Source organism: Eptesicus fuscus, chromosome 14 (genome assembly GCF_027574615.1).
Source record: "Eptesicus fuscus isolate TK198812 chromosome 14, DD_ASM_mEF_20220401, whole genome shotgun sequence".
In the NCBI taxonomy this organism is placed as follows: domain Eukaryota; kingdom Metazoa; phylum Chordata; class Mammalia; order Chiroptera; family Vespertilionidae; genus Eptesicus; species Eptesicus fuscus.
Window position 1 is genome coordinate 20,640,753 of NC_072486.1, and position 20,344 is coordinate 20,661,096.

Here is a 20,344-nt window from a genome sequence, read left to right on the forward strand (position 1 = left end):
TCCCACCCTAGTGAAGTCCCTCATCGCCCGTGTCATGGGTTATACCTACTGCTGTCAACTCCCTCCTGCCTCGGTCTCCCCTAATCTTTTCATCTATTCTGGACCCTGGCCCTTTATTTCACTTTACTCCTATATTTCAAGACTACGACTTCTAAATAAAGATTTACATCTGGAACAGTGGTCTTCACGTTCAGTGTTCAAGCAACACCTGGGTAACTTGATAAAATACAGATTGCCAACAGCCAGCAACTAAGTAACAGGCAGGGCTGAAGCCGAGGAATCTGCACTCTGGATCATTCTGAATCGAATGCTTCCTGACAGAGCCTAACTCCTACGGCTGGCTTCCTAAGTCCTCCCAGAGCTGGAGGTTACCCACCCTGCATTGCTTCTCAGTGTCTCTACCAAGCACCATCTCCAACCAGGCTGCTGTTCTCGGTGTTCCTTAAGGGAGCCTTGGACTTTCCTCCCCCAGGGTCTTACCTAACACCGCGTGTAACTTCTGCCTGGGCTGACTGGGTGTGGCCGAAGCATGACTGAGCAATAAATTCTACGGTTGGTTCAGCTAATTACAAGCCACACAGTTCATAGTTACCACTTACTGAATGTTTACTGAGTCACACATTGTAGCAAGAGCTTCAGTCACATGTCATTTCATCCCTGTAAGAGCCCCCAGCCTCCACTGCTCTCTATGAAAAATGAGACATCACCTTCTTCTCATCTTTATCATTTCAGTGTGCCTTCTGCTTCTGTTTTTCACTAAAAACCAAGTAAGTTCTCAGGTTCTGTGAACTAACATTTTAATTACTCAGTAATTCTTATGTCTTATTTCCTTTCCCTAAATGAAAAAAAAAAAATCAGTAGTTTGCAAGCATATGGTAAATAGAAATAAATTGTAAAAGGGGAGAATAGTTTTGTTGTTATGGTGTTTTTACTTGCTTTAAGACAAGTAAATATTTGCTAATAGGGAAGATAAAATGTTTGCTAAACTAACAGGGAAATAAAAGTACAGGTGATTCTTAGGAGAGCTGTGACCTCGTTAGCCAGCTCAGTGTTAGAGTAACATCAACATATTTGAGATTAGATTTAGAGGGTACAACTCACAAGAAAGTTAATTCATAAATTATTATTATACTAGAGGCCCAGTGCACACAATTCGTGCATGGGGGTGGGGGTTGTCCCTCAGCCCAGCCTGCACCCTCTCTAATCTGGGACCCCTCGAGGGATGTCTGACTGCCCGTTTAGGACCGATCCCAGTAGGATCGGTCCTAAACGGGCAGTCAGACATCCATCTCACAATCCAGGACTGCTGGCTCCCAACTGCTTGCCTGCCTGTCTTCCTAATTGCCCCTAACCACTTCTGCCTGCCTGCCTGATCACCCCCTAACCACTCCCCTGCCAGCCTGATTGATGCCTAACTGCTCCCCTGTCAGCCTGTTTGCCCCTGACTGCCCTCCCCTGCAGGCCTGGTCACCCCTAAGTGGCCTCCCCTGCAGGCCTGGTCCTCCCCAACTGCTCTCCCCTGCAGGCCTGGGTCCCCCACAACTGCCCTTCCCTGCAGGCCTGGTCACCCCCAACTTCCCTCCCTTGCAGGCCTGGTCCCTCCCAACTGCCCTCCCCTGCTGGCCTGATCGCCCACAACTGCCCTCCCTTGTAGGCCTGGTCCCTCCCAACTGCCCTCCCCTGCTGGCTTGATCACCCACAACTGCCCTCCCCTGCAGGCCTGATCCCTCCCAACTGCCCTCCCCTGCTGGCCATCTTGTGGTGGCCATCTTGTGTCCACATGGGGGCAGCCATTGTGTGTTTTGGAGTGATGGTCAATTTGCATATTACTCTTTTATTAGATAGGATAGGCCTGGTGCACAGGTGGGAGCCAGCTGGTTTGACCTGAAGGGTGTCCCGGATCAGGGTGGGGGTTCCCTTGGGGCATGGGGTGGCCTGGGTGAAGGGCCTGTGGTGGTTTGCAGGCTGGCCACACCCCCCAGTGACCCAAGCAGAGGCCCTGGGATCTGGGATTTATTTATCTTCTATAATTGAAACTTTGTAGCCTTCAGCGGAGCCAAGCCTTCTGCTCACTCTGTGGCTGCAGCCATTTTTGTTGGGATTTATTTATCTTCTATAATTGAAACTTTGTAGCCTTGAGCGGAGGCCTGGGCCGGCCAGGGTGTGCGGAAAGCTTGGCTTCCTCCATTGCCAGGGATACCCAAGCCTCCTGCTCTCTCCGTGGCCGCAGCCATCTTGGATGGGGTTAATTTGCATACTCGCTCCTGATTGGCTGGTGGGTGTAACTGGTGGGTGTGGCTTGTGGGTGTAGTGGAGTGATGGTTAATTTGCATATTACTCTTTTATTAGATAGGATGGGAAGCTAATTCACAAGTTACTCTCACATGGAAAGATAACTTAGAAGTTATTATAACATCAAAATTAGCTCACAAGTTATTAAAATTCATAAATCAGAATGCCAATGAATTTAGCCAGAACAGTTGTTCTCACTGGCTGCCCATTGCAGCCATCTGGGGAGTAAAGACTACAAAAGTCTGGACCTGAGCCCGAGATTCAGATAGAAACTCAGCATTGTGTTTTTAAAAAGCCCTCTGTCCCTGATTCAGTGATAAATTCAAGTGTTTGATGGTATCAGCTTTGTTTTAACCTGGTTCATCTTAACCAACAGGACAGGTCTGCCAAGCATTTCTGATGTCCACGTAGCTTCTCAGGGAACGTCTTACCTGGACGATTTCCATGGGCTCTGGTGGTCTGGAAGCTGCCCCGCAGCAAATCTCAGGTAACAATTTTAGGCCACTTGCCTCTTCTGGGCCTCATTAGACCTTTTTCTGTAAGACCTCATACTTATTTGAACATTTCTACCTGGTCAGTGTTAGAATGGACACTTCCGCCATTTGCCTTTGGGATTCTTAATTTCTATGCTTTACAATGAGCATCCCCCCTCCTCTTTCTGACCATCCCTTCATTTGGTAGGCTCAGGCAATCTGAGCTGGGTGGACCCACCACTAAGAGACTCTCTGACCTTGTTCCCACATTTAAAATGGTATAACAATGAATTTCACTCAAAATTATCTATATACCTATCTATATCTATATCTCCAAAACAATGTAATTGTAAAATTGTGATGCACCGGATACCCTTACAAACATAATACCACTTTTTCATTTGCCCAAGTACTATCAATATAACCCAGTTCCACAACAGTGTGATTCTTTGCTCTGAAAAACAAACAAAAAAAAAACACACACACACCACAAAACAGGACTTAGAAGCACCATCCAGATGACCTTGATTTAGAGAGTTCTTTACATGTGAACACATTTCCTCCTGATAGTAAACAAATATTAATTACTAAACCAATACTAAGGAATTGTGAGTTGTTGACTCTTGAAGAGTCAACTTTTAGTATCGGGGCTGGGCTCCTTCTTAGCACAAGATGTACATGTAAAGTGATATAAAATTAATATTACTGTTAACGATTATTACGTGTTGTAAAAACTAACTTACACAGTGAATGTCAAAGAATTGTGAATCGCTGAATTGTAGAGATTTGGCCCTTTGATATCCGAGTTTGGCTAATTCTTAGCACAAGGGATAAAAAAGTGATCTCAATTGCTAAAAGAAAATATAGTCTTAATGTTAGATTTTTAAAAATTATATATTATCACTAATATTATAACAAGCATGAGGGGCAATATAAGTGGAAAGGTTAGAAACCTGCATTCTGGTTTAATATTTATGTTAGTTTATCAAGTCAGATATAGACTGTGTAGGGGCAAAGATCCACCCTTCCATACAGTCCATCTGTCTTATAAATGGATTATTCTATTTATAGGTCCTATCACTATTATCTCACTCCAGCTGCAAACCAAGGGAAAATGTACCTCATTCAGAAATGATTGCCAAGTGGTGTTAATTTGGACTGATCATATAAAAGTGACATCTTATCAGTAAGGTCACAGTCTTCATGTTGAACTTTGGTGTGACAAAGTGAAAGACTATTTCAAATATTATTTTATTACAGCATATGGTTAACTACACAGTTAATATATTTCTTAGGGTTCTTCATAATATTTCAACTTCCCCCCACTGGATGAATTGATGAGGAACAAAATGGGTATCTGAATTAAATACTAGAAATCCAAACAAAAGATTCATTAAAATAAACAACAAATGAATGCTGCCTTGAACTGTGACTGGCACATAGTAAGCTATCAATAAATGGTAGATAGAAACAGCTAGGGTCAAGGCTTCCTTTGATAGTCATATCAATGGTGAGAGCAAAGTCTTGATGTTCCGCTTTCCTAGTGCCATGACATGGCTAACTCTATCTCCTCTTACCTAATCTGAGCCTAAGTAGTAGAGAATTTGTTGAAACTAATACACATACATACACACCTTGCCCCAGATGCTTGACTTAAAAGTAGTAACCTTGCAAACACAACCTAAGTCACAATACCTTTATAAGCTCTGGTGGCTCATTCCCTTCGTCCACCACAATTAGTTGAGATCTTCCGTTCCTTTCATTGTCCCGAATGCCAATGGCCACCTGGCTGGCCTTCAGGCGCTCATATTTGTTGCATGAGGAACCACACCACTGGTAAATTTCCTAAAAGAAAGAGATAGATCTTTTCACCTCAGTAATATGTGGAGAACATTCAGACCTATTGTAATACACATAGTGATTAATTACAAAAGGTATAAAAAATAAAATTAGTAAATATTAGGTCACAGAAGGAGACTAGACCTCAGGTAATGAGCACATACAGGTGTTTTATTATAAAGTTGTGCATCTGAAATTTATATAATGTTATTAACCAATGTTATTCCAGTAATTTAATAATAAAAATATTTTTAAATGATCTGTTGTTGAGGTATACATCATTTCATATATTTAATTTATACCTTATTCTGTATTCTGTTGCTCTCAGAATTATAAATTAAGCATTTTTTATTTATTTTATTTTTTAAATATATTTTTTATTGATTTCAGAGAGGAAGGAAGAGAGAGAGAGATAGAAACACAAATGATGAGATGGAATCACTTATTGACTGCCTCCTGCATGCCTCCCACTGGGGATTGAGCCCACAACCCAGTCATGTGCCCTTGACCGGAATTGAACCTGGGACACTTCAGTCTGCAGGCTGACGCTCTATCCACTGAGCAAACTGGCCAGGGTAAATTAAGCATTTTTTTATCATGGAAAATATAAACATATATCTCACCATTCTTGGCATAAGTACAATCTATGAAAGTAAACTTATATAGATTTCATAAATTTAAAATAATAAATGTACTATATTTCAGAATGGTTGTCAAGAATCTGTTATAGTAAAATGCTCTTGATGGTTATAAAAACTAATATAACACTTTTGTAAAGCAATTGAACAATTCTTATCAAGAGCCATGAAAGTGTTAAAACTTTGGCCCAGTAATATCACTATCTAAAATTTATGTTAATAAATTATTCATAAAGAGATAAAAAACCCACATATACAAAGGTTTTCATTGTATGTGATTGTATTAGTGAGGCATTAGAAATACATTGCATGTTCAATAATAGGAGCATAGTTACATAAATTATGACACAGAAAAAATACTTAATATCTATTTAGAAACAGCTTGATATACTATAAATTAACCTTTTGCACTCGGATGTCGAGTGTGACTCGACACGGTCAGCATTAGAATAAAGGAATCAAGAAAAAAGCAAGCGAGTGCAAAGGGTTAAGTATATAATATTAGCTGACATTTATATTAAAATATATATTTTAGACTTGGATACAGTGTTCAAAAGCTATACAGACACAAGTGTGAAATAAAAATAAAGTATCATTTTCTCCATTGAATGTGTTTTAACAAAAATACAAAAGAGAAGTTTAATAGTACCTCTCAGCCTGGTGGGGTGTGGGAATGGGCATTATCACATACTATGTGGGTGTTATTAACTGACACAGGCTTTTTATGAGAGCAGTTTGGCATCATATCAAAAAATATGTGCTTTTAGATCAGAAAATTTCACTCCTAAGAAGCTATTCTATAGTAGTCAAACATGGGATACAAAAACAAAGAAACATACAAAACAAAACTTCCCATCCATGGAAAGATGGCTATATAAATGTATTACATGGATACTGGAGACTAGACTTCAGTGGTTAAACAGTGAGGAAAATGTTTCAGTACTGACGTAGAAAATTATCCAAGGTATATCATCAAGGATAAAATAAAGTCCTAGAATAATATAGTTCCAATCAAGTAGAAACAAAAACATCATCTCTGTTTCTGTATTTGCAGAAAAATATTTTTAAATAAAAGACACAGTTTTAATACAAAGGGAGAATCATATATATGCAGAAAGAAAGCCTTCAATTTTTACAGTAGCTAAGTCAGTGTTTTTCCTTTTTAAAAAAAATGCCACATTTATTAGGTGCCTAATATGAGCTAGACGTTGGGGATAGAGAGATGAATGTGGGAAAATGTGCAGGAGAAATTGACATGTAGACAATCAGTGCTAATAATATATTTGTACTACATTTGGTTTTCAAAAGTTTCCACACATATTTCATCTAGTCAGTCTTGGAGAGGGGATTAGCATAGCAGTAAGTGTGAAGGAGACAGACCTTGGTGCCCACTTATTGGCTATGTGACTTTATGTTTGCAATTTTTAAAAGAGCAAATCTATATATATAAAAGGCCAGTGGCCGTATCGCTGTAACGAACAAATGACCGGTCACCAGGAGGTGCATGGAGCACCTCTAGGTCCCTCCGCCCAGCCCGCGAGCCACTCAGGGAGGCAGGGCGGGGCTCGCAGCTTGCATGGCAAGGCGGGACTCACATGGCGAGCTTTCATGTGCACTGGGCCTCTAGTAAATTAATAACAGCAAAATAACCTAGTGCCCAAGATTCAAAGGCATTGGCTCTTTTACAAGACATTTCTAGTCCAGAGTCATTTCTTTATTCAAAAATAGTTTACTGCTTGCCTGAAATGAGAGAGAGAGAAACTATGTGCCCCCAACGAGGATTGAACCCTCAACCCAGGTATGTGCCCTGACTAGGAATTAAACCCTCAACCTTTTGATGTATAGGATGATGCTCCGATCGAGCCTGGCTGCGACAGCCTCTGTTAGTTTTTTATTCGTGTATAAAAGTGGGTCCAATTCCTGAATATTTATTTTGTATCCTGCTACTTTACTGAATTTATTTATCAGTTCTAATAGTTCTCTTGATGGAATCTTTGGAATTGTCTCTATATAGTATCATTTCATTTGCAAATAATGCCAGTTTTGCGTCTTCCTTTTCTATTTGTGCCTTTTATTTATTTTTTGGTCTGATTGCTGTGGCTAGGAAGGAAGATGATTTTTGAAAATACAGATACCTGAGCCCTACCCTTAGGTAATCTCAAGTGTGTTTATTGAACCCTCCCTAAGTGATTCTAGCATTCACCCAGGGCTGAGAGCTCCTGCTGGTCACCCTGAGCACCTTGCACCGAGCACAAATTACAGGGAACCTGTAACATCTAATTATCTAATGCAGCCATGCCAGCTCCTCTCCTGAGTACAGGCTCTTAGCTCTGATTCCTTTGCTGCCTCATTCCATGTGATTCTGCAAATGATTCTCTTCTCAGTAGGCCTGGGAAAGCAAACTTCTAATATTCACACTACAGTGAAATTCAGCAGGTAGGTCAGAAGTTAGCTTTTTAATTTCTCGGACTTACTAGCAACTTTCATTACTGAGTTGCTTTGTGTTTATACAATCATTTAACAGATGTTTGTGCTCCCTACCTTAGTTGTATCATGACCTCTCCCCTACTTCAAAGAGATTATATAAAATCATACAAAATTTTATGAGCAACTGCAAAGCATTATGGAAGCTTGGTAAGTGTGTTTAAAAGTGAATTGTAAATAATGATAATTTTACAAACATAATTATCATTTAATGTTGAATTTTACAATATCCTATGGATCCCAAAATATTTTGTATTGTATTACTTTGGGTTGGGAGTTTTCATGTGCAGTATTGATTCACAGATAAATTTAGTTGCAGTAAATATTCCTTATCATTTCTTAGAGACTACAGTTTTGTTGTTGTTGTTGTTTTAAAATATATTTTATTGATTTTTTACAGAGAGGAAGTGAGAGAAATAGAGAGTTAGAAACATTGATGAGAGAGAACCATCGATCCGCCGCCTCCTGCACACCCCCTACTGGGGATGTGCCGGCAACCAAGGTACATGCCCTTGACTGGAATCGAACCTGGGACCGACTTTTGGTTTTCAAAAGTTTCCACACATATTTTATCTAGTCAGTCTTGGAGAGCGGGTTAGCATAGCCATAAGTGTAAAGGAGACAGACCTTGGTGGCCACTTATGAGCTATGTGACTTTATGTTTGCAATTTTTAAAAGAGCAAATCTATCTATATATATATAAAAAGCCAGTGGCCGTAACACCGTAACGACTAAATGACTGGTCACCAGGAGGCGCATGGAGCACCTCTCGGTCCCTCCCCGTGGCCCGCGAGCCACTTGCGGCTCACGTGGCGCGGCTGACGCTCTATCCACTGAGCCAAACCAGTTAAGGCGAAACTACAGTTTTGACCTTTAAAAAAGTAAAAACAGAAATACCCATAAAAATAATAAAACTTTAAGAGTGACATTTTCTCTTTAGCTCAAAGATGACTGAATCATTAAAAAAAGTGTTATAGAACATTTTCTATTGAGCACAAAAATGAATGTGTTCTATTATGCTTACACCTTATTCTGTGCTTCTATTTTTATAAATGTGACATCTTATTTACTAGACTTAATTTTCAATGGATTCTAATTATATACTGATAAAAGCTGGAACCGGTTAAATAGTCATATTAATTAAAACACCCTTTTCATTCAATGCTAATTAATTTTTATGCAAATATAGTTCATTTGATTATGGCAGCAGCACCTATAAATGTGCTTTAAAATCTTAAACAGAATTTTAGCAACTCAGTAATTTATATTCCACTATGTGTGGATAATGTGTTTAGTACATTTCATTTTAACAGAGCTCTACTGTGCTGAAATACATGTGTAGTACTATTAATAAACCGTACCGCTCAACACTACTCTATTTAGAGGTAGTTGGTTAAGACTACTTCACCACTGTGTACAAGGAAGCTTTGTACTCAACTGGCACCGTGCTTGAAGAATTTTCTTTTTATAATTCCAGGAGTGGGCTGCAAAAAGAAAAAAAAAATTCTGCATAGAGCTAAGAACTGTCTAAACTGATGAGATAGGTGGATCTGTATTATTACAAAAATGTTTTCATTATAACTTAAATTGTTTTATTTATAGTACTAGAGGCCCAGTGCACGAAATTCGTGCACGGAGGGGGGTTGTCCCTCAGCCCAGCCTGTACCCTCTCCAATCTGGGACCCCTCAAGGGATGTCCGACTGCCCGTTTAGGGATCGGGCCTAAACGGGCAGTCAGACGTCCCTCTCACAATCCAGGACTGCTGGCTCCCAACTGCTTGCCTGCCTGCCTTCCTGGTTGCCCCTAACCACTTCTGCCTGCCAGCCTGATCACCCCCTAACCACTCTGCTGCCAGCATGTTTGCCCCCAACTTCCCTCCTCTGCCGGCCTGGTCACCCCTAACTGCCCTCTCCTGCAGGGTTGATCACCTCCAACTGCCCTTCCTTGCAGGCCTGGTCCTTCTCAACTGCCCTCCCTTGCAGGCCGGGTGCCTCCCAACTGCCCTCTCCTGCTGGCCATCTTGTGGTGGCCATCTTGTGTCCACATGGGGGCAGGATCTTTGATCACATGGGGGCAGCTATATTGTGTGTTGCAGTGATGATCAATCTGCATAGTACTCTTTTATTAGATAGGATAGAGGCCTGGTACAGGGATGGGGGCCAGCTAGTTTGCCCTGAAGGGTGTCCCTGATCAGGGTGGGGTTCCCTTGGGGCGGGGGCGGCCTGAGTGAGGGGCCTGTGGTGGTTTGTAGGCAGGCCACGCCCCCTGGCAACGCAAGCAGAGGCCCTGGTATCTGGAATTTATTTTCCTTCTACAATTGAAACTTTGTAGCCTGGAGCAGGGCCAAGCCTGGGGCTCCTTCCTAGGCCTGTAGCCATTTGTGTTGGGGTTATAATTGAAACTTTGTTGCCTTAAGCGGGTGGGCCCGGCCAGGGTGTGCGGAAAGCTTTGCTTCCCCTGTTGCCGGCAGCAACCCTGGCCTGCCCTCTCAAGCTCTATTCTGCCGCCATTTGTTTGAATTTGTTTACCTTCTATAATTGAAACTTTGTAGCTTGAGTGGAGGCTTAGGCCTGCAACGGCTGGCAGAAAGCTTGGCTTCCTCCGTTACCTAGGAAACCTTGCTCTCTGTGGCTGTAGCCATCTTGGTTTGGGTTAATTTGCATACTCGCTCTGATTGGGTGGTGGGCGTGGCTTGTGGGCGTGGCTTCTGGGTGTGTCAGAGGTATGGTCAATTTGCATATTTGTCTATTATTAGATTAGATTTGCCTGGGATTTAGAAGAAATGCCTTTTTCATAAACCTGATTTAAGCGTACTAGACCTGAGAAAATGTAATGCAAACATGGTTTTAGAGGCAACTATTTACCTTCTAAGATCCTAAAGACTTTAACAACTCAACATTAAATGTTATATTTCTTTGGGTAAGTGACATATAAACTTCCTGTAAACATGAAATATCCACTCAATTCAGAATGAAGTTCACTTAAATTCTGGCCAAAATTTGTTGATGTACATTTAGCTCATGAACACTATCTAGTAGAAGTTAATTGAACTATATAGTTAACTCTTAATATACAAACTCTTAATGTAAACAAAATTACTCTGGATTACTAGAAAAGGAAGAAATAGAGAGTAAAGACAATATCTGTTACTGGCAATTAATTTGGCCCACTAGTAACCAAAAAAAAAAGAAGCAAGTGAGTGATATTTATAGAAACAACCATATTGGGGGTAAATTAGAAGTTTCTAAAATTTCCTGTAAACTACGTAGTCAGGGTTAACTAGTAAAACACCAAAGTGCAGCCAAACCTCATTTGGGGGACAGGAAATAAGAGCAGAAAAAAACAACAACAATGCTCAGCGATACCCTTGAAGGGAAGCAAGATTTCAGAAGCTGACTTTAAGGAACACCCCAGACAGCCAATGTGATGTTGACTCATAACATGTGCAAAGAATTCAGCATAGACTAGCTACCCTTTCATTCTTTCTAAGTTACTTAATCTAAAGACATCTACAATTTTATAAAAGGGGACCATACCTTGCCCTCTTCCTTGTTTCTATTGGCTTTATTTTTTACTGTGTTTAGTTTTCCCTTAGACCTAGTTAAACAAATACAGAAATGCATTCAGATAGCCTGCTAGGCTGGAAGTTCTCTAAACATAGCTTAAAATATAATGATGGCTTATGCTATGCCTCCAATCTACCTTTTTTTTTATTTAAAAACTTTAAAACCTGGTTTTTGTTTTTGGATAGACAATATATATTCTACTCTATTGTTGTTCAAAGCCAAGCCAACTCAGTCCCCATCAATGGCATATATATGTGTGTGTTTTAAATGCCTCTGACTAAAGGATAGAAGATGAATGGAGTGAGTATGCAGGGCCACAGGTGGCTTGACGACCAGGAGGGAATCAATTGTATGTGAACTAGGGCAGAGCAGTGGTGATGGAGAGAAGAGAAGAATCCAGAGATATTTAGTAGGCTAAACCTTGCAGAACTGGTCAACCATGCCCTTTGGACATGTACTGGAGGACAGGGAAAGGGGGAGATGATTTGGACAATTCTAGTTTAGTTGCTGGTAGTGATGCCACCTATTGGGACGGGGGACAACTTTGGAGGGTTCTTTTTATAGTGACAGTGAGAGTAGATGAAATCATGTTCTCTCTACAAGTCAAAGTATTTGACACACCAAAGAAGTTTTATCATCAGCTTATCAAAAACCAATTCTGCCAGCCACATAAGTTGACATAACTATGTTTAATTGACTCATTGGTTCACCAAACATATAATCCCTTAATGTTCCAGCAACTTCAGATGTTTCCCATATTGAAGTGGGGCTTAATAAGTACTTATACCAAAGTCCCACCCCAAAACTTTAAAATCAGAATCCTAAAGATCAAATCACTGGTATAGATTTTCTTAAAACCTCTTCCAAATGATTCTAATGTGAAATACTCTGTCTTGTGTATGTGTCTGTGGCCTCTCACCTATGGCTGTCAAAGGCTACCTGGGGTTCAACCTTATACTCATACCCAGCATATACTAAGCACACAGCAAATGCCATTGGCCCCTATTCTCAGTGACCACAAATTTTACAGATTTCATATTAGGTTTATCTTTCCCTTTATCTTTTCTTGTTGCCTCAAGGCTCTCCCCTCACAAATCTAGGGGATGCATTACTTTGAGGTAAGGATGAATTTATCCAGAACAAAGAAGATTTTGCTCAGTTTTTTAGTTTTAAAATTAGCATTTTTAAGTCATAGCAGAGATTAAGGCCTGAAAGCCAACGTTGTTTTAATTGAAAAGAACCTTGATTTTGTTAAAGATTTTTGGGGAAGAGAGAGTTTTCAGTCTAGTTTTGCATATCAAGAACTAGTCTTAGCCTTAGGGCCTAGAGTGTATTGTAGAAACCATGAAGTAGGTGACTGAAAAATGGTGTAAGACTAGTTTGTCAGGCCCAAGAATAGAACAGTGGGAGATTACAAGATAACCAGAGAATTTGATCAGGTGCAGTGAATCTTTGAAAAGAGCTTCGTACACTTTCCCTTCTACATATTTGTCATATATTCATCCATGATCCTGAGCATAAGAACAGAAATGACTGTGGGCAGTGTCTAGGCAGTTGGAGCAATGTGGCTACAAGTGTCCCCACAAAAGCCCAGTGAGCCATGGGAAAAGCGATGTGGCTTCAGTGTCCCCACAAGTCCAGTGTGGCATGGGAAAAGCAAGGTAGAGTTTCTGAGCTGGGAGTGGGAGGCAGGAGGGAGGTTGCTGACAGAATCAGAAGGGATCTTGTGGTGGATATGTGGGCAGATCAGAAGACCAAAGTGAGGCCATGGATATTTTCCAACAAATGTCTTTGGACAGAGGCCAAAGCCCAAAGCTCAGGAATGAATGAAATGGCTAGGCCATAATGAAAGGTAGAGAGGAGTGAGGCTTGAAGACTGCAAACCAGACTCACACTTCCATTCTCAACCCAACCCCCATGCCCAAATCATAATACTGCACATGCATTCCACCCTTAGGGGTAGAAAGGAGATGGGTGGGATAAGTTTGCATTGCTTTAATAGTAAACCAACTTCACCTTAATAAGGCAAGATTGTTTTACTGTAATCCTTGGAATTTGAAGCTTGACAATATAGTTAGGTTGAGTTATAGATGAAAAAAATTACACCCTTGTACACAGGACTGCATGAGACTGTGTGCTTTATGTCGGACAGCTATCCATCTGTTGAAACACTTGTTGAGTGGTTTTAAGTTCTGGGCCATATACTAGAAATAAAGTGAGTAAGTGAGGTTAATAAGTGAATGGACAGGCAATGTGGAAAGTACTACAGGCAAGTCCCTGAGTGATAGGAAAGTTAAGATAAGGTGTGCTCAACTCTCCAGGGGTGTGACATGGGACAGTGGAAGGAGAAGAGGCAGAGGTCAGGGAACACATAAAGAAGGCAATATCTGAATTGAAAAGTTAAGGATGAGATGACATTTGATGCTTGCTGGAGAAGGTGATGCTGACGAGGAGAGTATTCCAGGCAAAGGAACAATGTGCACAAAAGCAAAAGCATGACAATGTGAGGGAGAGTGCCATGCGCAGGGTATCATGGTGAGGAAGTGGACAGGAGGGACTGAGGAAACGGTTAGGAGGTGGCACAGACCAGGCGCAGTGATTGACTGCACGCGCAGCATTTGGGAGAAGTTGTCAGGATAACTCCTGGATTTGGGGGTTGAGGGTGTGACTGAGTGGTGGCACTATTCACAAGATAAGGACAATAAGGAGAAGTGGTTTGGAAATGAGAGTGAAGTTGATGAGTTCCATGTTTAGATGAGTCGTGTTTGAGATTCTCATGATGCACACAAGCTAACACATCTGGGAGGCAGTTAGCAATACTGACATAGAGTTCAGGCCAGAGGTCTTCACAGACTATACATTTGAGATTTACCTGTGGGTGAGTAGCTGAAGTTTTGGGTGAAGATAAGTTTGCTCAGGAAGCATGTATAAACAGGCAAGGATTTAAAGTGGAGGCCTTAAAAAACAAACGGAGCCGAAGCCGGTTTGGCTCAGTGGATAGAGCGTGGGTCTGCGGACTGAAAGGTCCCAGGTTCGATTCTGGTCAAGGGCATGTACATTGGTTGCGGGCACATCCCCAGTAGGGGGTGTGCAGGAGGCAGCTGATCGATGTTTCTCTCTCATCGATGTTTCTAGCTCTCTATCCCTCTCCCTTCCTCTCTGTAAAAAATCAATAAAATATATTAAAAAAAAAAAAAAACGTAAACAAGCAAAACAACTTGAGGGGGTAGGCAGACCACGTCCAGAAGAATGAGAAAGAGTGGCTTGAAAGGGCGGGGAAGGTGGGAAGAGTGAGGCTGGTGCAGAAGGGAGTAATCAAGTGTGTTAGTTGCTGCAAGTGGATAATGATCAAAATGTCCACGGGATTTATCAGAAGGCATTATCCCTGCAGGAAGAACAGTTTCAAAGAAAGAGTGGGAGGGAAAGTCAGGAAACGTGGGTTGAAGACCGGCTGGTGAATGAGGAAGTGTAGACTGCTTTTCCAGAGCAGCATGACTGAGCAATGAGGGGTGTTAGATTGTAAATAGCATGGGGAGTAGGGCAAAGCTGCACACCTCACCAAACAAGTGAACAAGGAAACAGAACTCACCGCTCTGTGAAATCTAATTCTCCATTCATGGCTAGGAGTTAACTCCAGATGCCAAACTTTGAGAATATGGGCTTTTTCATTATTATTCATTCACATTCTATAGTTATGGGTGTTTTGTTGCAATATACTTACATGTGATTTTATTATTTAATGTCTACAAATACCCCATATCTTTAACAATAGTGGGAAAATAATGATATATACATTCACCAACATAAAAATATATGGTTCAAAAGCATTTTCCAAAGATTCAGTAAATTCCAAATTGCTGAGTTCTAACCATGTCCCATATTGTTTTCTGAAAACACATTAAATATAAGACAATTTATCAAAATCATCCTCTAAAATGTTGACAATTTCCTTTTTAAAAAATAATGCATTTTATTTTATTTTAATATATTTTTATTGATTTCAGAGAGAAAGGGAGAGGGAGAGAGAAATAGAAACATCAATGATGGAGAGAATTAATTGGCTGCCTCCTGCACGCCCCCTACTGGGGATCAAGCCCGCAACCCAGATATGTGCCCTTGACCGGAATCAAACCCGGCACCCTTCAGTCTGCAGGCCGACACTCTATCCACTGAACCAAATGGGCCACAGCATTAATTTTCAAAGTGATTAAATGGATAATTTTAAAATCTCATGCTTTAGGTTGAGGAGGTTACATTGTCATGTCTAGAGGGTATTTTCTATAGTCTAAAATCCTAACATAGTAAATGTCTTTAAGGTATATGGCATATCATATTAATAATAGTGATTATTTATTAAAAAAACGAATTCCCTCAAACTCAGTCAAGATACAGGATTTAGGTTATATCATAACCTTAGTGTCGGCCAGCTGGCTTTTGTTGGGAGACAGCTTTAGATGTCTAGCCTGCCCTTTCACACCTGGGTAATCGAACAAATGTGAAGAAACTATACTGGCTTCCTTTTGTGTTGTCAATGCAGAAAGTGGTCACAAAATAATTAACTCAAATTATAACATTATGGTAGAGAAAGATGTGACTCCATACCTTCTTGGTTTACTCTGACACACCCAAAAATAAAGTCACTAAGGCAACTCCAAGATCTTATCACCATTTAATAATTTTTGGCCACATACCAACTGATTAAAGGTTAGTTAACATAAACATAGATCATGTAGGTATTTGTTCCAATGTACTTAGGGATCCAGAGCTCGATTCCTACTGGGGTATCTGTTTAGGGTGTAGGAAACTTCCACACAGAAGGGATAATCAAACTCAAGTATCTCTGCAACAAATTAATTCCAAATGCCTCTAACCAGAATGAGGGTAGGTGGCAACTCCAAAGTTATTAAGGATAATTAACTATATAAAATAAAGATGGTTTACTATTAAACAGATGAAGTGCCTTGAACTTTATACTAGAGACTTTGTCCCTTTTTTATGAGCCTGGATTTGTGGGTCAGACTCCCAAGGGAAGGCCTGACCTAGAGGAAGAGAGTATATGTTATTAGAATGCCAATCTACCACCACACCCAACTATTAGCCCATTGTGGAAACTCAATTCATACTCGTTCAACAAAATGAATGATTTCACCAATAGTACTACTTTCAGTGAATTCTAAGCCAGATTAGACTATTCAATTCTGAATTCAGTAGATTCTGAAACTGTTACAAGATTTTTTTTTTTTAAGAGAGTGGAAGGGAGGGGGAGACGAAGGGAGAGAGAAACATTGATGTGGGAGAGACACATCAATTGGTTGCCTCCCACATGCACCCTGGGGATCAAGCCTGCAACTGAGGTATATGCCCTTGTCCAGAATCAAACTTGGGACCCTTCAGTCCATGGACCAATGCTCTATTCACTGATTCAAACCGACCAAGGCACAAGATACTACTTTATAGAGCCATACCATTTTATAGACTACCAAGTTCACTTAGCATAGTGGAAAGGATGTGCACTAGGAGTAAAAAACAAACAAACAAACAAAAACAGATACTATTCCAGGTCACCACTCAATCCTGTATCAATCCAAGTGACTTTCTCACCCCCTCCAAGGCTTATTTTCTTCTTGTGAAACTGGGATAATAACTACCATTTCCAGATGTGACTGTGTGTCAGATGAGACTGAATCATAGCCAACTAAGGTTAAAAATGACATTGGAAACCAGAGTCAAGATGAAAATATAAATAAGGAAGTTAAGGCTCAGAGAGGTTAATGACTTGCTCAAGGTCAAAGAGTAAATAAGATGACACTTGATATTTGTACCTATGCCTGTTCTTCTAATAATCCTAAGATAATTAAAAAGCGTGAAGTAGCCCAGCCAGGTTGGTTCAATGGTTGAGGGTCGACCTATGAACCAAGAGGTCATGATTGGATTCCCAGTCAGAGCACAAGCCCTGGGCTAAATTCCCCAGTGTGGGGCATGCAGGAGGCAATCAATCAATGATTCTCTTTCATCCCTCTCCCTTCCTCTCTGAAATAACTTAAAAATATATATATATTTTTAAAGTGTGAAGTAGTATGGTGCATGTGTGCATGTGAGTGTGTTTAAGGGACATTGCCCAAAACTCTTCAGGCACACTGCTTAGACTCAGACTGTGTCTATTTAAAACTCTAGAACCTTTGCTCTCTGGGGGAATCACTCTTCCCCTCAAGCAATGTTTTCCTATAAACAATTAAGGACAAAAATAATTAGAGGAAGTTCTGTTCAGAGAGAAGGGAAAATGTATTTAAAAATTATTCAATTTCTGTTCTATGGTAGGAAGAACTAAATCACTATGCCATTCTAAACCTATCAAAGAAAATGAAAACTGTGAAGTCCCACTCTGTGTCATTTAAATACTAGCCAGTTACTCATAGGATACCATTGCATCTCACATAAACATGACCTCTTTTCAGGGGGTAGAAAAAGTGATTATGTTTCGTGACACGTCCATCGGCTTTGATCTGAAGGCAATTTACTTTACTTTTGATGTCAACAGGTGCATATAAAACTTACAGTGCCAAGGTCAATGATGAAGCAGTCACCCTGGTTGAAACTGTGCCAGCTCAGGGGAACTTCCGTGGCCCTGACCACCCTCCGACCCTTCACGTGCAGGAGCCGCTGGGCGGTCAGGTCGTTGGTGAGAACGTGATTCAGTCCAGATGCCACACCGCCAGCCTGATCAGTGGGAGGGGGCAGAAAACAAAACAAAACAGGTGAGGCTTCGAACTAGACACAGTCATGTATGAAACCACAGGAGTTTGTGCCAAAACAGCCTACCACGCCAAGAGAAAATAGCCACCTCGGAGCATGTGAACAATTAAATAGGAAGAAGAGAATTCCTTGGCAAATCAACATTTTTTTTTTTAAAGTTAGGCTCTGTCCTTCCTATATCAACATTGCAGATATTTTCTGAGGAACTTCAGAGTGTAAAACCTGCTACAGGAAAAAAAGAAGAAGAAGAAGCTGTAGCTCTTGTCCTTTGGAAACTAATTATTCCCAAGTCGTGGAGTGAGAAGGTAGATAAGGATTTCAAGGAAAAAAGCAACAGGAGGTTGGAGGAGTGTCAGAGGTCGCAAGTACAGATGAGGAGCACCCAGAGCGTGTGGCACCCCCGAAGTGCTGACTGTCACAGCGTTAGGAGAGAGGAGGGGAGTTAAGTGCTGGCCAGCTATGGGCTGCTCCTATTTTTTTCAATAAGTACGTTATGATCCACTAAAAAATAGTATAAAAACACAGTGATCTGAAAAAAAGTTATAAAATGGAAAACAGTATGCAGTTTTCTCAAAAAATTAAAAATGAAACTGCCACTTGATCCAGTGATCCCATTTCTAGGAATGTATCCTAAGACGCCAGAAACACCAGTCAGAAAGAATATATGCACCCTGATGTTCAGAGCACCACTATTTACAATAGCTCAGATCTGGAAACAGTCCAAGTGTCCTTGAGTAGATGAGTGGATAAAAAAGCTGTGGTACAGTTACACAATGGAATACAATGGAATACTATGCAGCTATAAAGAAGAAAAATCGCTTGCCCTTTGAGACAGCATGGAGGGACCTGGAGAGTATTATGCTAAAGAAAATAAGCCAGTCAGCGAAAGACAAGTATCACATGATCTCACTCACATGTGGAATCTAATGACCAAAATAAACTGGTGAACAAAATAGATCCAGAGACATAGAAGCATGGAACAGACTGATGGATCTCAGAGGGACAGGGGGGAAGGGGAGAGATTAACCAAAGAACTTATATGCATAACCCATGGATACAGACAATAGTGTGATGAAGGCCTGGGAGGGGGTGTGGAGTGGGTCACTGGGGGGGAAAAGGAGACATCTATAATACTTTCAACAATAAAGATAAACTTAAAAAATATATAGATTAGACTGAGGATACATATAACAACATTTAGGCTAATGTTATATGATGAATCATCAGAATGATATAGTCTATGAACATTTAACAGTATTTTAAATCTAATTTTATCTCTACTATTTAATGTCAAAAATGCACAAAAGAAAAACTAAGTTTTACATATGTCTGTATCAGACAGCAAGTAGTTCTGTGAATATTGTTTGAATCAACCTTATAAACTCCCTGCCTCTTTCTACCTATTCCACAGAATGAAAACAAAGTGGATGTTTTCATTCCACAAAGTCCTCTAAATCTGTGGTGCCATAAATACACTTTTCCTGGCTGACAGATGTCAGATGGTTGCTATTCACAATTATGGCTAAGAGCTGGGTCTTCTTGGGAAAGGTGTGATTTATGGGAGATTTAATATGAGGGAGTGGTGGTAATAGTCTTCTATAACCCCTTCCAACCCCATAAAACACCTCACAGAGGAAAAACCTCAAGTCAATGAAATCACAAGAGAAGATGGTCTTCATATTTTCTAGATGAATGTTGAGAGCATCCCAGTATGATTACCAGCTTTGGCATTGGAGTCAAATGGTCACCCACTCACATACTAGCTATTAGGCCTCGGCAAGTTACATAGTCTCTCTAAGCTTCCGTTTACTTATCGTAATAGTGTGATAATGATAGAACTGCACCACAGGGCTGTTATTTAAATTAAATGGGATAATATCCATGAAAATTAAGTATAGCGTAATAGTCTTTGCTATTCTGGGTAGTAAATTATCTCTGCTTCTACATTTCCTATCAAGTATTGTTACAACTGCAACACATCATCTGCTCAGTGTCACTTCTGATAAGACAGTGAACTAATTTCTTTTTGCTGATAAATTTGACCTCCATTTGCAAATACCCTTTTTCTAAGAAAATGCTGATTTGTAGTGATTTTAATGCTGACAATTAGAATATAATTATCCAATAACTGTAAAGTTACTTTTATCATGTCCACTTTTAAATATGTATCCAGAAGTTTGATTTCAGAAGTCCTGCAAACAGCCAGAAAAATTACTAATAAGGTAAGTTCCTACTGATTGTATATGTACCATTAGGTATTGTATTATGAATTAAATCCTTAATCCTCACAACACTTTC

The 20,344-nt window shown here is 40.4% G+C and overlaps 1 protein-coding gene across 2 annotated transcripts in view; it reads right to left on the bottom strand.

Moving 5' to 3' along the window:
- Window positions 1–20,344, bottom strand: part of SCIN (scinderin) — a 50,945-nt gene that overhangs the window by 24,370 nt on the left and 6,231 nt on the right. For both annotated transcript variants that reach the window (XM_054726087.1, XM_054726088.1), the window contains exons 3-4: window positions 17,849–18,010; window positions 4,461–4,610 (exon numbers count right to left, since the gene is read on the bottom strand). In XM_054726087.1, coding sequence (XP_054582062.1) covers window positions 4,461–4,610; window positions 17,849–18,010 — 312 coding nt within the window. The remainder of the gene's footprint in view (window positions 1–4,460; window positions 4,611–17,848; window positions 18,011–20,344) is intronic.